Source organism: Coregonus clupeaformis, chromosome 10 (assembly GCF_020615455.1).
Source record: "Coregonus clupeaformis isolate EN_2021a chromosome 10, ASM2061545v1, whole genome shotgun sequence".
NCBI lineage: Eukaryota > Metazoa > Chordata > Actinopteri > Salmoniformes > Salmonidae > Coregonus > Coregonus clupeaformis.
Window position 1 is genome coordinate 10,400,856 of NC_059201.1, and position 15,786 is coordinate 10,416,641.

The following is a 15,786-nucleotide window of genomic DNA, read 5'->3' on the forward strand; positions in this document are numbered from 1 at the left end:
CGTAATAGTTTGCAAACCCTGCCACATCCGACGATATAATATTGGGGGATATTGAGCTTGCCAGGGAGGATTTCCAAGAGATGTCAACTTACAATTGATTAATAGTAGTTTATCTAGGAATCAATCATTACATTGTAATGTCCAGCCACACATCACATGGTATAATGTTTGTATTTTTGTTCACCATTTTAACTTCTCGCTACTCAGGAGCCAACAAATATGACGAGGCAGCCAGTTACATCCAGACCAAGTTTGAGGACCTGAACAAGAAGAAGGACACCAAGGAGATCTACACCCACTTCACTTGTGCCACCGACACCAAGAACGTCCAGTTTGTCTTCGACGCGGTCACCGACGTCATCATCAAGAACAACCTGAAGGACTGTGGTCTCTTCTAGAGGCGGGGCCAGAGGGGGCAGGCCAGAGGAGGAGCTAAGGTGAGCACAAAGATTATGGAAATCCAAACAGCCAATCCAATGTTAGTGATGTCTCTTTTGGTCACTAAATGGCCATGCTAAAAATGATTAAATAGTCAATATGGTCATTAACTAGCGCCCTGTGTTCTGCGCAGTCATGTGACATAGCAAGATTTTATCCTGTATTTTAAGCGTTATCCAGAAATGAGAATGCAATTGTCTGAAGATGATGCCGGACCATCTGACAAAAAAATTGAAGGGGACAGTTTTATGAAAAAGCTTTAAATAAAGGTTAAAATCCAGGCATAGTCATAACTGATGAGAACATACATGAGGTGTGATTTTGTTTTCTGGTGGTTAGGTTGACTCGGCACTACAGCATAGATGTGACTCAAAAAATGTCCCTTCCCCATTACCACACATACACAAACTGCACATCTCATCTTTAATTAACATTTGCTCAGCCATGTCTGGGCTAGCTGACTTTTCCTACCTCTGTCCTCCAGGAGTACAGCCCAGAGAGCCTGCTGCCTGGGGGATAGAGAGAAAGAAAATGGGTAGACCCACCACCGTCACAGACACACCACCGTCACAGACACACCGCCGTCACAGACACAACACCGTCACAGACACACCACCGTCACAGACACACTGTACTGACACTTTTCTATATGAAAACAAACATAACAGACTGAGAACTTGGGAAACAAAGCCTTGCAGAATTATTCCAACAATCACTGATTCTCAACCGTCATGTCCTCCTCTCCCACTTGTGGTTTTTGTGTGTGTTTGTTTATTTTCTTTGTATGTTAGATATTTAGTTTGATAGGGGTCTCTTTTTTTATTGATATCTGGCAAGTCTAAATTTGATCTCAGATATATAATTTTTTGCTTGTATCTTTGTTGTTTATAACTATTATCAGAGGTTAGAAATGCATTCACTTTACTTTAACATGTGTCTGCTTTTTATGAAACTTTAAATTGCATTAAGCTTATATTTTAAAGGGAAACAAGCATGGACATAAATTGTGAGGATTTTTGGGGGGATAATGTTTACATAATGCCAACAAGGGTTGGGGTCAATTCCATTTAAATTCCATTCAATTTAGAATGGAAACCAAATTCCAATTTCAAATATTCTTCATTGAAAAGCATTGAAGAGAATTGGAATTTCAATGTACTTCCTGAATTTACTGGAATTTAAATGGAATTGACCCCAACCGTGATGCCAACATTCTTCGCTGTATAATATCGCTTATCGTTCTGCATGACTGTCCATAGATGATCATAGCTGTACTTCTGTAATTCTCACAAACAATGTAACATTCCTTTAGAAAATAATGACAAAACCGTAAGAAAAAAGTATCAATTTGAAGATAAAAAGATTTGTAACCAATATTTAATATAGATGTGCTTTCCTAACATGATTTGTTTTTCTTTCCTTTTTTCTGTTTCATTCCATATCTTTTGTAGTATGTTTGTGCCTTGATATCTGTTTATACCTGTTACTTGTAGAGACTTGCTTTCTCCATAGTGTGAATTAGGGCTATTTCTACTCCCATACTATTCACATGACTGATGAAGTGGTAAAATATAAATCACAATAATGGCACAGAAATTAACAATGATAGTCTTTTGGTAAATATGAAAATGCTTTGAATGTCCTACTATTGTTTAATTTAAATAAAGTTTGGATCACTTCAGTTTCCATCCTCCTGGCCTGTCTTTAGGGTAATATACTTTTCTACAAATTCCACTGTAAGAATGCCATTTAGAACATGTAATGTCAATGCTAATAACATTTTATTGGGGTCTTAAAGGTAAGTAGCACACCCCCTTAAGGTAAACATTGCACATCCTATTGTACACAAATATAAATTGGACTGTACAGTCCAAACAACACTCCATCCCCCATACAGTAATCCTATACTTGAGAAACTGACAAGGGAGGATGATGAGGGGGGGCCTTGTACATTCAGATGTGCAGCTATGTATATAATCTGCCTAAAGTAGGGCGCTGCCTATACAGACTGTGATGGTGAGTGAATGTAGCCTACAGGAGGACATGGACATTCTTGCTCATTCTAATAAAGTGATTGGGGGACAATGTAACAGTCCAGCTCCAGCATTTGCATTGTAAAACTCCCATTAAGTAAAGAATTCCAATAATGTTGTAGGCTTTTGCACAACAATAGACTCCCCCCTAACAGCCCAGGCAATCATTCACTCAGGTAATTCAGGGAGTGGAAAGGGGATGGGGGGTAGTTTGAGGGTTCATGCTGTGTGCAGTTCCATAGACTACCAGATAAATCCACAAGGTGGTGCATATATGTCCCTATGTACTTCACATGTAGAACTGCACCAACTCATGAGGTGAGACATTTCACTGTGTTAGAAATAAGGGGTTTTCTTATTATTCCTCTATAGTGAAATGCAATTGATGCATAAAATAGGTAGGCCTTCTTCAACAACGCATCATGCACGTTTGACGACAACTTTTAACTAAACATTTCACATTGGCAGGGGTGAAAGTAGATTACATTTCTTACCCGTACAGGACACAAGTGCGCGCACACATTCTTAAAAAAAAAAAATAGGCCCACTACAAAAATGACAGGGTAGCCTACTCTGCTGACACTGACAAACAGATCAATAAAAACGATGTTGTCTGATCCATATAATCGGCCTACGAAAAGGGGAGACACAAATACAATATGACGTCCATCTAACCTGGAGGAGGAAATGATTCTCCAAAAACAAACGAAAGTGTCAATGATCCAATGATAAAGAAGCTAATGATCATCTGTGTAGTATCCTATTTTGAATTATTGTATTTATGTCGGTATAAACAGGAGTAAGCTAATTAGGCTATATATTTTTGGCAATTTAATTCAATTTACATTAGGGAAAGCTTAGCTTCCCCTAGCCTTACGTACACTCCACCTATGACTTTTAATGTGACATAAACACAACCAGTCATGATGTTTTCATCTGATTGTCAAACAATCACTAAACAAAGGCGCTCCTGTAGGCAACCCGCGCACATTCGTTCACTCACAAAATCATTTCAATATCCAAACACAAACAGTGCACTGTGCACCCGCAATTTGATTAATGTAAAGAGACATCAGTTACAAAACACCTAAGTGTATTCTAATGACATTCTGCGATTGTCATTCGACCTACACTTAGCTTAAATTGAATCATCCACTGTTATCCACGCGCGCCTCGGTCTCCGCCACTCATCTCTGCCTTGTCCGCGAGATTCTCTGCCACTCATCTCTGCCTTGACTATATATTTTCTTTGATGCTCAGTCAATTCGCAAATCATTCATGCGGCTGATATGCAGTAATGTTAAATAATGGTGTAATAGCCCAAAGTTTTTTGGCCATGTTATATGAATTGTGATAGGCTCACGTTTTACCGGTACAGTGTACCCCCACTATTTATTTTGCCGGGACGCAGTACCGGACCATAACCGCCTTACTTTCACCCCTGCACATTGGTCAGTAAGGCTGTCTGTAGGTCTATAATAATAGCCTATGGTAGTGGCAAAGCATCAAACAAAATATATAGTCTAGGTGTACATCTGTGCATTGTGATGATTAGGATATATTCGTTATAAACCCTCATCCTGATTGTGTGCGTCTATGTGGCTGCACGCGCCACAGTGTACAAATAGTTTTCTGATGTGTGGCGGGGGGTTCAGAAAGACCTGGTAATTGTTTTAATTCCGCAGATAATAAAGGATATCTTCCCAGGTGAGGGAGAAGTGAAATGTATTGACACGGTGTTTAGGTCTGGGGTCGTGTTTCAGGCGCGTTGCTATTGGCTGATTCTGTGATGCGCGCCGTTGACTGGCTGCGGGGGAAGAGACTGCGCTCACAAAATAAACTGCCAGCCCCATCACATGCACTCTTCTGTCTGAGGCGCGTTGAGTGGACATCGGACCTACTGAGGAAGTTGTGAACCGCTTTGGATTAATTGTTCTATTAGAGGAGTCAATTATTGACCAATGTAAGTAGCCTGATATAGAGAAATACATCATATACTACTAAAACGCCGACTTATGAACAAAGTGAGATCCATATTTTGTATGCTGATTGAATCCTTCTCTTTTTACAGGATAAAGTAATCAATTTGGAATTCAGACAGACACGATAAGAGCAATGGTAAGTTTATTTTGTAACATTTGCAGATTTTTTATATGTTATTTTATGTGGTGTGATATGAGTTGGAGAAACATGCTGGTAGTGAAGTGCCCATGCATTTCTAACCTTTCTACAGAACAGTATGCACGGGGAGTTTATTACAGTGAGCAGCCCAATGTTGTGGTAAACAAAACCAAATGGTCGGTGTTTTTAACTTTACAACCCTCCCATGACAATCAGGGCAGCAGAGAACAATACATAGCAGCTGACTACAATGGTTGGCTATATACTGTAATTCGTTTGATAAATGGGAGCTCTCTTACAATTGTTCCATTTGAACTTGAAGGCCTAAGTCCTTTTTTAAAAACAAACTTTTGTTTGAGAAATTAAATAGTCTTGTTTGCCGCTTAATTCTTTATATATATATTTCTGGCAGATGGAGTTGCACATATCTGGAAATCAGAATGCATTTTAGCTGGTTACATGCAATAGGCCTTTTCAATTAATGTGTTATTGATGATCAGTCAACAATCAATAATGACATACAAATGTACTTATCAACTATACATGCCTCCCTCTGCCATCTGTGTTTTGCTTGGTGTTCTTCCTTCGGAGTCTTTCCTGTAGCACAGATATGGCCATGGCTTTGAAGCGTCATCTCTTAGCTCAACCAATGGCTGGTGCTCTCTACCATTGTTTAACAACACCACAGTAATGAAATGCCCTGGAAGGCTGGAGTGGACACTATGTCAGAGACGGATTTTAGGGCACTATTTTGATCTCCCTAAAGCTACTTGTGCTGTAGGCTATGTGTTGAGCTGGGTGAGTCGGACCTCCACACTATTGTGAAGGACTCTGCACACGGATGTCCTTTCAGGGTTTAGAGACCCTCACTGTCAAACAGAGCTTTCTTCTACAGCCAAATGGTTCAGTTGCCACAGCTGTAATAACATCAGGTCATCCCCACTGGGCAAAAACTGATTGAATCAATATTGAATTTTTTTGTTGTTGAAATGACGTGGAAAGAATGTGATGACGTTGAATCAACATGGAAAACTGATTGGATTTGAAAAAAGATTCAACGTAAGGAAATTTCATATTTTTTTAAACCCAACTTTTCATCTAAATCCAATGACATGGTGACATTTTTTGTTTGATTTCACCTTAGTTAACAACTCAACCAAATGTAAATCAAAACTAGATGTTGAAATGACGTCTGTGCCCAGTGGGTCATCTCTGCAGGGTTGGTCTCCTCACTGTGCCTGTAGATCGCACACTGGCCTGAGACAGCTGAGGGTTGGGAGTTAACACACATTGTTGGAGTCTGTCTGCTTAACAAGCCTGCTAAAAGAACATGGAAAACCTTGGAGCAGTATAACAAGGGAAAGTGTATCAAATGACATCATTCTGAAGTGGAGGAACATGTTCTTTGTTGTACAGGGAAAGTGTTTTTTACACAGGAAAAGTCCCTTGCATACAGTAGACTTTGTTCTGTTAGCTACAATACCTAAGTGAAGTAGATTGATTTTAAAGTGTTGCCATGTCACCTTTTTACCTTGATGTGACAAAGCTGGATTCAGAGTCATCCTTAGGGCTCTATTCAATCTGTACCGCTGAAGCGATAGAAATTGAAAGGTGATTTCCGACATATGCAGCGTTTACCGTGAATGCAGTCTCCACTAACACAGGAACATTTCCTTTCAATTTCAATCACACTGTAATGCTGAACTTCAGCGATACCGATTGAGTAGAGCCCCTAGTCATTAAGACATCCTGAGGATGCTGTTGTAATGTTACTGAATGCTATTGGAACTTAATCTTGGGGTGATCTTGGGGAATGCCATTGATTTGTCATAATTCTTTTTTTGTAAGACTTTCAACCTTTATGGTCAGTGATGTACCGGTAAAATAACCAAAACTAACATGATTTATAAAAGTGGCATTCAGACTTTTATATTTGAAATTATTTGGTGATGACTTTGATATTAATCATACATGGGGTTTCTCACTCCCATTGTCTAATTCCACAACAGTGATGTCATTTCCTGCTAGACAATATGGGCCAATCCCCAAGGAATCATGTAATTCTAGTGTGTACTAGAGGATGTGCACTTCTAAGCTCCTCTAAGATTCAACTGTCTCTAGGCTGTCCAACTTCCTCTCCAACTTAAAGAGGCAGAGAGCGTTTCCCTGTACATCCTGTTCCCACAAGCCATGTTGAAATAAACTCAGAGCACTCCGCCGAGAAACCTCTCCATAAAGCTGCTCTGAGGTTTGGGTGGAATGTGGTGGAGGTACGGCTGCAGAGTGTGATCTCAGCTGGTTAGAATCTTGGTGCAGTGCTGGGTAGAAGCACAGGAAACTGTTTTAGCTTTTGGACCAAGAGTTGGTGTATGGACATATTTCTAACAAGAAATGGGACGGGGGGTGGGTGGACTAACTTTAACATTCAGTGAAAATGAATTAGTGTCTGTGAAAGTGTGTAACATACTCTGTTATATATTTTATTATGTTCTCAAATCATGAACGGAGGACACTGTCAGTATCTAACATGTTATCTCCCTGTCTCTCTAGCTGTGTCTGCAGGACTCTGGAGACTGTCTGGTGGACCAGATGCAGTACATGAGGTCCCTGCAGGACCTGAAGCACATGAGCCGACCGCTCAGCGATCCCTCCGGCCGCTCCTATGCCATGACCCGTGCCTGCCAGCAGAGGACTCAGCAGCGGGAGCGCCTGACACGCCTCCGTAGGCCCATCTCTGAGGCCAGCACTTACGACTCAGCCTGCTGCCTGGCCAGCCCCATGGAGGAGGAGGAGGAAGGGCAGAAGCTGCTGATGCAGGAATCCCCCAGCAGTGAGAAGAGTCTGGACTTTGACTCGGGCTACTCTGAGGCGTCCTGGCAGGATGAGGATGTGGTGCTCAGGAGGACCAGGAACGTACGGGTTTCTAATTCCGCCTGCCTCCGCACCAACCGGGGAGTGGGCCCTGCCGGCCGGATCCGGCCCAAATCCACTTCGGACGCTTGTCTGGAACGCTGGACGTCATTTGAGGCGAGCAGCGACCCGGAAGACTGGACCACGTCACTGCTGAGCCGCAGCAGGAACAGACAGCCCCTGGTGCTGGGGGACAACAGCTTCGCTGACCTCATTAAGAACTGGATGGACCTGCCAGAGTGTCCTGAGCCAGCAGAACTCAAGCCCCATGCAGGCCGGCGCCTGGCCAAGGACCTCCTGGTCAACATGAGGAGGAAGCTGGCAGGGATGTCTAAGAGTGTGGAGATGAGGGCCAAACCAGTAGACAGCACCAGGGTCAGCAGGGCCGTGGCGGCCCCCAAACGCATGTCCTGCCCCGTGGGCTTCCAGCCACGCAAACCCTTCTTTCACCAGTCCCACACAGGCCTGCACCAACTGGGAACAGACTTCTACCAGTTCACTGCTCTCATGAAGACAGGCAGCCGACAACCTATCATATGCAATGACATCATCGGGTACGTCTGATTGGAGTGATGTCACAACTACGGATTCTTACCACAGATTTACATAATGTTATTTAATTTTTTATATGCGCTTTACGTTTAAATAATGTTGAAATTGTAACAATAAAAGGTTTTTCTATTGAAAATAACATTGTTTGACTGCAATAATTATTAACTTACAGGTTTTATTCATAAATAACTAATGAAATTAAATAATGCATGTTTTAGTTTAGTTTCAGCATTAAGATAGGTAGTGACATTCTCAATGACATCTTGCCAAGAATTATGGCATAAACACTCTTTAGTTCATTAAATGACCTGTCAACTGACCAACATCATGGATGTAAAAAAATGTGCCTTTGAATTCTTGCCTATTTGAATACAAACAGCATGGTGGGTGTTGCTGTGCTGTGCTACTGTTGTCAGATGGGAAGGTGAAAACTGGCTTTCCAATGGTCAGTTGTGATGGAACATTGTTATTGGACACAACTGAATACAACTTGTCTATAAGATATGTCATATGATGCTTAGATCTAAAGGGTGTAGCCCTGTACATGTGCAGCCTTGTTGTCAAAATACAGCCATATACAGTGTTAAATAACGCCACATATACACTTAAAATAGATTTGATTAGATTTACAACATGAACACATCAAATTAACTTACTGTACTTAGTGTAATCTACAAACACAATTAAAGCAGCAGAGGACGCACTAATCAACAAAACTGAATCAAATCCCTAAACATAGGCCTATATAGCAAAGGAGTGTATTTCAGAATAGATCTACAGATCCATCCTTCTGTCCAGCTAAGGGCTGTATGTAAAAGAGATTAGAACGTGGATGTGAGGCCTAGTGTTAGGTAGGTCTCCACAGAGAGAGACTGATCTCTGATCCCAGAGGAAGAGCAAGCAGTACAGAGACAGAGAGGGAAGGCCACATCAGAGCTCCTGGCCTGGGTCCCACTGGGAGGGGTGTGTGTGGTAATTTGATTGGGCAGCTGTGTCCAGATGGCGAGAGATTCAGAGAGCCTCAAACCATCTGACCCCCGCTATTCCAGCGCCAAGCCCCTGTCCTGCTCTCTGACTTGAATTAGACCAGGGAACTAGTCCAGCAGACTCCAGCCCACCCCAGCCGAGCAGGGCCAACTCATCTAATTAATATGCCCTGGTATACCCTCACAGCACAACATCCCAAACACAGACCTCGCACGCAAATATGATGACGTTTGCAAACATTGCCTCAGCATCTGTCACTTGGCATTACCCAAGTTGATAACAGATAATGAAGTAATCAAGGCTTGCCAAGCAGAGGCCAGAAGGAGAATCAGCTCTCCAAATCACGCTCTAGCAGAGATCCCCTATAACCACTTCAATCACTCCTCTGCAAGGAGTTTATTTTGGACAGTTTAGGGAAGTAAAGTGTTACTTCAGCTCTCTGTGCTTCTCTATTTCCAGATGTTCTATGTGGGTCGTTTTCAATGTGTTACACCTCATTGCTACTCGTTAATAAAATAGAAGACTCCTCACTCTAACATTGCAGTGCATGCGCTAATGGGATATGACTGCGGGACTGGACTGGTTATGTATGAGGGTACAGACAGCACAGGAGTGTGAGGCGTGGAAATCATTATCCTCAGTCACCTGCTCTGTGCTCCATTTCCTTCAAAGCCCCTGTCTTTCACATGGTGATAGTTCTGAGGGGTAGTTGGAGTAGGGGTGATCTCTGTGACTCACAAAGACAGGCCGTCCGGAAACCAGGGCGGAACTCAACACACACAGAGCTTCATTACAAATCACAGGTGATTACAACAGCCACAGAGGTGAATAATTTAATCAAATACAAATTTTAATGCCATTCTTTATGATTACAACAATAGAAGTGGAAAGCTATTGTTTATTTATCACAACAATGCAGCTTCTAGAAATCCATCCCTTTTACCCCAGAAAGAACATGATCTGTGGCCTAGGTGCGAGACAACATATTACATACATCCAAATGCAGCTTGTTTTAATTTACCAATATAATTAAATGGAGGTCCTTTCTTTAGTGATCTGAGCAGATAACTATGAGGTGGCAGGAGTGTGTGGTTGGATGGGAGGGTGGATACAGTGGCTCTGTGTACCGCTCTTCTGTTAGGGCCTCTCAGGCTTGTCCCCTTTTGATGACATCATCTGACCAGGTACCTGATGGGAGGGACCGTCTCACAGTCCTCGTCCTCGGCGAAGGAAGGGAACATCTCCAGCATGTGCATGTGTTGGGGGACCTCTATCTTGGTCACCAGGCTGACTACATCAGACACACTGCCAAGACAGATCACAACACACACATCAACAACAGCCTTTTGGTGACTTTTAGAAGTCACGACATCTCTAAAACAGTTATTAAACAATACTCCTTAGTCGTACATCTTACTTCAAAAGAGCATTGATAATTATATCCCTGGTAGAAAATAGGGGACATTAGTATATAAAAAAGAGGTACATGCAGACAGGATCAGAATGCCTACAGCCACACAGGCAGGCAGGCACAAACACACTCAGCCCTTTACACCCAGTCACCTGTAAAGGTATTGAATACATCTGGAGAGAGAAAGACTGGTAGTGCCCATCACTCATCGACAGCCAGATGAGCCCCCCCATCATCCCCTCTTCACTTCAGTCCCATTGTGTTTGAAGATATGAGGGTGACTAGGTTAGAGTAAGCTGTCCCAGAGAAAAACCCTGCACGTCAGACTTTTCAATGGTACTACACACACATGAAAAAGAAAAGGAGCTCAGATGCAATCATTTAGAAGTCACGACATCTCTAAAACAGTTATTAAACAATACTCCTTAGTCGTACATCTTACTTCAAAAGAGTATTGATAATTATATCCCTGGTAGAAAATAGGGGACATTAGTATATTTTTGTGTGTATTTTATTAGGATCCCCATTAGCTGTTCCAGAAGCAGCAGCTACTCTTCCTGGGGTCCACATCCTTTGTTACATTACAGCTATTCAGAAAAAGCAGAAGTGGTATAATACACTGAGACTATACACACTTACTGTGTCCTACAGCTAAATGACCTTCAGACAAAACCAAGGTTCTTCATGTCAACTGGATCTTTAATACGGCACCATACAACCCACTAGGTCTGTAAACACAGGAATCTGAGTAGGGGCCAGGGTCCCACATCCCAGGATGTGACTCCTGGAGGGGGCATTTGTCAAACGAGGCCTGCTGTCCACACTGACGGCCCTCTCCCCACCCCCGTCTTCCCCATGTCTACCGTTAGCTTCCTCAGTTACTGGGCTGACACTGGGCTCTCCAGGGACTGAGGTGTTAACATAAAGCCCAGGAAGACATACGCTGTGTGTCAGGAGGAACAGAGGGAAGGGGGAGGAGGAGATTCAGAGAGGTAGAGTGGGCGAGTGTCAGGAAGAACAAGGCATAGACATGGGGGAGAGCCAAGAAATTGTCTGTCGTTTTACAAAGCTAAGCAGGAACTCCTGGATCTGAGTAAAGGGCCCGTTTCTCTGCACATGTTCAGGGCTCTGAAACACTATTCTGTTTGTGAATACAGGGGTGGTGTAAGGACAGGCCCTGAGTATACATATTCTTATCTGTGTGCACATGACTGAGCGAGTGAGAGAAAGAACGTCATAAGTAGAGTGAGTTATTGCAATCCTTCGGGTGTGAGGAGTTGCTTTGTGTATTGCTATGTGCATGCCTTTACAACATACAGTAGGTACTGCCATAGCAAGACAACAGGGCATTGCTCACAGTTGCTCACTCTTGCTCCTCTCCTCACAGAGCACAGGAAGCCTACAGACTTGGAAGAGCCATATCTTAGTCAGCAGTGAACAGTGATGCATGTGACTGTGTGGAGATGAGTCCCTCCTTTTCTGAGGAAACACCAGACTGCCATTGCCTTCTAAACAAACACCAGGGCTGCTGCATGTGTGTTTATGCCTGGCCTGAACATAACCCTGTTGCCAAGCTCTTCCCACATGTTACCCCATCAGAAGACAGACTAAGGTATGGTGATAACGTCTCGTCTGGCTCAAAAGCTTTGTTTCCCCACAATGGTTCAGGACATACCTCTTCACCAGCCTCTCCTTGTGATTGGAGCCAGCATTGTACAAGACAGCATTCCCATAAAACAGGCTGGTGATCTCCAAGTTGTATGTTTGCTGCAAATTAAACAGTAATACCACATTACATTTAGTATCATGGAAGTTAATGCACAATGTTAGTTTTAAAAAGTTTGATTTCATTAAGTTCCTAATCAGTTTATATAGGATAACATTAAACAAGATCCAATGAACAGAGTTTCTATAGAGTCGTATGGTCCAGTGGGTTATAGCACTCCAGGGATGAGTTGTAACCTCAATCGACCCCAGCTGCTCAGGAAGTGTTGCAAGGTCTCCAAAAATAAACCAGCAGATCTCAGAGTCAGGATGTCAAAGGTTAGGGGGAAACTGGAGCAACTTTGTTTTTGTCAAATGTTATTCTCTGCCTCAAAATAAACAGTGGGAGGAATCAACAAGCCAATCCTTTGTTTAGGACAGCTACATGTGTACTACACATCATGTGGTTGTTGCGATGACACAGTACAGCTGACTTATTTGTGTGGTTGTCTCACCTAGCTATCTTAAAGGTTAACTGCCCCCTTAGAACCAACTTCTCTGGTTTTAAAAACGGGCCATCAATAGGAGTCAGAAACATCCATTCTAGTGTCAAAATGTACTACAAAGTGTTAATAGGAAAATGTTGGTCATAAAGTCAGTCTCGTCCAAAACAGAGTTTTGTGAGTTCGTCACGACTTACTGAAGGGGTTTGGTGTGGATTACGATCATGCCCACTTGCCCAGTGTTCACTAACACGAAAGAAGCAGCTGTGCTGATTGCGCTCTATCAGCTGCGCGCGCTCTATCCAATCACAGCACCCAGAACCTCCAGACAGTGAGACAGACCTGCCCATTACGCAGCGCCTCAGACTTGTTTACATAAGACAACATGTCGCTAATGTTATGTTCAAATAACCCTTGGGCCTAAGCCCTTTATGGAGTGGCTACTTGCTGATGTGTTTGATCGTGTCAATCACTCGAGTCTGCCACTTTTTGGGGCAAAATGAGAATTGAGATGATTACAGCGCACTTGTATCCCAACTGCAGTTTGTCAATATTACACAATTAATTTGCGAGCATCTTGTGTCCACCCGTGACCTGTTTTGAACATGATTCCCTATGAAAACCCTGCCAGACAGACACACACTGGTAATAGTGAGAACATTGTAAAAAACTAAACGCCACGCAAGCACTGACGTCGCCTCTCCCCAGTGACTGATATGCTGATTGTGGGCTGCTCCATGTGCCTGCTAGCTACTACTTGCTAGCTTCATTGACAAACAGAGTTGGAACTTAGCTAGCTAGTGATTTTGGGCACTGATAAACAGCGTGTAGCTTGTGCTTTAGTTACGATAGTTTGACAGCAGATGAGGAAGTTGTAGACGTTATTGTTCTCGGGAATCAGTCCTGAGCGCGCAGCCAGACTTGACTCGATAGACTGTATGCAGTGCACTGACTCATTTTTCATGCACATTTAACTTGAGAAATACTGCACCAAACAATTATCTAGATGTAAAATTGCGTGACTAAGGCAAAAACGTCTAAAATGACAGATTTCTTGATTTATCGACGATTAATTCTGACTATTTTAAGTAAGTGACTATTTTGAGAAAGTGGCTATGTTGTTGCCACAGTGACTCAGGAGGGACAAACAACAGTACTTGATAGGGTATGATATGCAAACATGACACACCCACATCAAACCAAGACAACTCTCGTTTGGCTTCAGTCATGGCCGCTAGCATTTCTTAATGAGCAATCTTCAAAACAAGGCCAAATCAGGAAGTGCAGTCTCCCTTTAAGATAAATGCACCAACTGTAAGTCACTCAGGATAAGAGCTTCTGCTAAATTACATTACGTGACAAATTATACCTCTAGATAACTCCCTGCTCTAACTACTATATGGATTATAGTTTGTTTGGAGAGGATAAGTGGAGGTTGTGACATTTTAGAAACCCTCTGGAATTTATCAGACGCTGACAGTCAGGGAGAAAAAAAGAGGTACATGCAGACAGGATCAGAATGCCTACAGCCACACAGGCAGGCAGGCACAAACACACTCAGCCCTTTAGACCCAGTCACCTGTAAAGGTATTGAATAAATCTGGAGAGAGAAAGACTGGTAGTGCCCATCACTCATCGACAGCCAGATGTTCCATATACACAGAAAAAGTATTTCTCTCAAATGTTGATTCCATCCCATGTTAGTGGGCATTTCTCCTTTGCCAAGATAATCCATCCACCTGACAGGTGTGGCATATCAAGAAGCTGATTAAACACCATGATCATTACACAGGTGCACCTTGTGCGGGGAATGTGCAGTTTTGAGGCAGCGTACAATTGGCATGCTGACTGCAGGAATGTCCACCAGAGCTGTTGCCAGAGAATTGAATGTTCATTTCTCTACCATAAGTCCAATGTCGTTTTAGAGAATTTGGCAGTACATCTAACCGGCCTCACAACCGCAGACCACACGTAACCATGCCAGCCCAGGACCTCCACATCCAGCTTCTTCACCTGCGGGATGGTCTGAGACAAGCCACCCTGACAGCTGATGAAACTGTTGGTTTGCACAACCGAAAAATTTCTGCACAAACTGTCAGAAACCATCTCAGGGAAGCTCATCTGCGTGCTCGTTGTCCTCAGCAGAGTCTTGACCTGACTGCAGTTCGGCCTCGTAACCGATTTCAGTGGGAAAATGCTCACCTTCAATGGCCACTGGCACAGTGTGTTCTTCACGGATTAATCCCGGTTTCAACAGTACCGGGCAAATGACAGACAGTATGGCGTCGTGTAGGCGAGCAGTTTGCTGATGTCAACGTTGTGAACAGAGTGCCCCATGGTGGGGATGGGGTTATGGTATGGCCATGCATAAGCTATGGACAATGAACACAATTGCATTTTATCGATGGCAATTTGAATGCACAGAGATACCGTGATGAGATCCTGAGGTGCATTGTCGTGCCATTCATCCGCCGCCATCACCTCATGTTTCAGCATGATAATGCACTGCCCCATGTCACAAGGATCTGTACACAATTCCATGGCCTGCATACATTTACATTTTAGTCATTTAGCAGACGGTCTTATCCAGAGCGACTTACAGGAGCAATTAGGGTTAAGTGCCTTGCTCAAGGGCACATCGACAGATTTTCACCTAGTCGGATCGGGGATTAGAACCAGCGACCTTTCGGTTACTGGCACAACGCTCTTAACCACTAAGCTACCTGGTGCATACTCACCAGACATGTAACCCATTGAGGATGTTTGGGATGCTCTGAATCTATGTTTATGACAGCGTGTTCCAGTTCCAGCTAATATCCAGCAACTTGCACAGCCATTGAAGAGGAGTGGGACAACATTCCACAGGTCACAATCAACACCATGATCAACTCTATGCGAAGGAGATGTGTCGCACTGCATGAGGCAAATGGTGGTCACACCAGATACTGACTGGTTTTCTGGTCCACGCCCCTACCTTTTAAAAAAAAGTATCTGTGACCAACAGATGAATATCTGTATTCCCAGTCATGTGAAATCCATAGATAAGGGCTTAATGAATTCATTTCAATTGATTTCCTTATATGAACTGTAACTCAGTAAAATCTTTGAAATTGTTGCATGTTGCGTT

At 43.0% G+C, this 15,786-nt stretch overlaps 3 protein-coding genes across 6 annotated transcripts in view; 2 read left to right on the forward strand and 1 right to left on the reverse strand.

The window, feature by feature from the left end:
- The window catches only part of LOC121574883 (guanine nucleotide-binding protein G(i) subunit alpha-2), a 104,957-nt gene extending 102,838 nt beyond the window's left edge, over positions 1-2,119 (forward strand). Inside the window, exons 8-9 of one of the 3 annotated variants that reach the window (XM_041887546.1) lie at positions 208-437; positions 1,890-2,119. In XM_041887546.1, the coding sequence (XP_041743480.1) occupies positions 208-398 (191 nt within the window). In that variant the 3' untranslated portion in view covers positions 399-437; positions 1,890-2,119. Of the gene's footprint in view, positions 1-207; positions 1,561-1,889 lie in introns of those variants that run through there. The other 2 variants (XM_041887545.2, XM_041887547.2) reach the window with 2 other exon arrangements.
- Positions 2,120-4,100: 1,981 nt separating this feature from the next.
- LOC121574882 (PAK4-inhibitor inka2) lies at positions 4,101-8,187 on the forward strand. Its single transcript, XM_041887541.2, has 3 exons — positions 4,101-4,434; positions 4,543-4,589; positions 7,143-8,187. The coding sequence occupies exons 2-3, from the start codon at positions 4,587-4,589 to the stop codon at positions 8,064-8,066; spliced, it is 927 nt and encodes a 308-aa protein (XP_041743475.2). The 5' UTR covers positions 4,101-4,434; positions 4,543-4,586; the 3' UTR covers positions 8,067-8,187.
- A 1,683-nt stretch (positions 8,188-9,870) lies between these two features.
- uba7 (ubiquitin-like modifier activating enzyme 7) overlaps positions 9,871-15,786 on the reverse strand; it is a 115,550-nt gene continuing 109,634 nt past the window's right edge. For both annotated transcript variants that reach the window (XM_041887540.2, XM_041887539.2), the window contains exons 23-24: positions 12,128-12,219; positions 9,871-10,346 (exon numbers count right to left, since the gene is read on the reverse strand). In XM_041887540.2, the coding sequence (XP_041743474.1) occupies positions 10,214-10,346; positions 12,128-12,219 (225 nt within the window). In that variant the 3' untranslated portion in view covers positions 9,871-10,213. The remainder of the gene's footprint in view (positions 10,347-12,127; positions 12,220-15,786) is intronic.